The sequence below is a fragment of the Plectropomus leopardus genome, unplaced genomic scaffold (assembly GCF_008729295.1).
Source record: "Plectropomus leopardus isolate mb unplaced genomic scaffold, YSFRI_Pleo_2.0 unplaced_scaffold4421, whole genome shotgun sequence".
Taxonomy (NCBI): Eukaryota; Metazoa; Chordata; class Actinopteri; order Perciformes; family Serranidae; genus Plectropomus; species Plectropomus leopardus.
Window position 1 is genome coordinate 1,329 of NW_024648464.1, and position 1,172 is coordinate 2,500.

The 1,172-nt window shown below is 52.7% G+C and overlaps 1 protein-coding gene across 1 annotated transcript in view; it reads right to left on the reverse strand.

The window, feature by feature from the left end:
* Window positions 1-364: 364 nt before the first annotated feature.
* LOC121939277 (T-box transcription factor TBX19-like) overlaps window positions 365-1,172 on the reverse strand; it is a gene marked incomplete at its 5' end in the record, with an annotated part of 5,011 nt that continues 4,203 nt past the window's right edge. The window contains 3 exons of the mRNA XM_042482343.1: window positions 365-530; window positions 628-775; window positions 922-1,083. Of these exons, the coding sequence (XP_042338277.1) occupies window positions 365-530; window positions 628-775; window positions 922-1,083 (476 nt within the window). The remainder of the gene's footprint in view (window positions 531-627; window positions 776-921; window positions 1,084-1,172) is intronic.

Consider the following 1,172-nt stretch of genomic DNA (forward strand, 5'->3'; position numbering starts at 1 on the left):
GTAGCCAGTAGTAGAAACCAGCAGTAGCCAGCAGTGGTTACCAGTTAAAACCACTATCCAGTTGTGGTTACCAGTAGCAAGCAATAGCCACCAGTAGAAACCAGGTGCCAGTAGTGGTTATCAATAGAAATTAGTAGAAACCAATAGCCACCACTAGAAATGAGCCGTAGCCAGCAGTGGTTACCAGCAGCCACCAGAAGAAACCAACAGAAACCAGGAAAAACCAGTAGCTGGCAGTAGAAAACCTCTAGCCACCAGGAGAAACAAATAGAAACCAAGAGGAACCAGAAGCCACCAGTAGAAACCAGTAGACCCCAGTGTTGCCCAGCAGCCTTCACCTCTGTTCGGCCAATCACATCCCTCCTCAGAATGAGTGGGTGGGGCCAGGTGGCCAGGCGGCCCCACCCACTCGGCCGTGACTGGCTGGCTGCATGAGGCTCTCGCTGCTGATTGGACCATGCAGAGCGGTGCAGGGGGAATGGGAGGGGCTTAGCTCGCTGCAGCCGACGGTCCACAGACAGGGGTACTGACTGAACACACACACACACACACACACACACACACACTGTTATTTATGTTATTCATATATGCTTAATTAACCATATATGGTGACGGGCGGAGCCTCACCTAGAGCTGTGAGGAGGGGGAGGAGCCTGAGAGGAGGGAGCGCTGCTGGTCAGAGGGAGGGAGGAGGGGGAGGAGGAGGAGGAGGGGCGAGGAGAGGAGCTGCTCCTCCAGCCGTCTGACAGCACCTGCACGCCTTCAGACACACACACTGACAGGAAACACATCACAGATGTATCAACACAAACACGGAAACGACTTTTGAACCCTTTTCAACCTATTTTCAATCGAATTCACTGCAAAGACGAAACATTTAATGTTCAATGTTCACTCATTCACACGCGTGTGCAGAGTTACCTGAGGAGTGTGAGCGGTGCGGCAGGTAGGCGGGGGGGTAAGGTGTGTGTCGCCCTGGGTAACCGTGATGTTTGTAACCGTGGTGATGATGATGTGATGTGAGCGGGAGGCTGCTGCTGTACGGAAAAGCTCCGCCTCCTCCGGCCGAGCAAAGCGACCAGCCTGACACACACACACACACAAACACACACACACACACAAACACAAACAAACAAACACACACACACACAAACATACACACACACTCACAA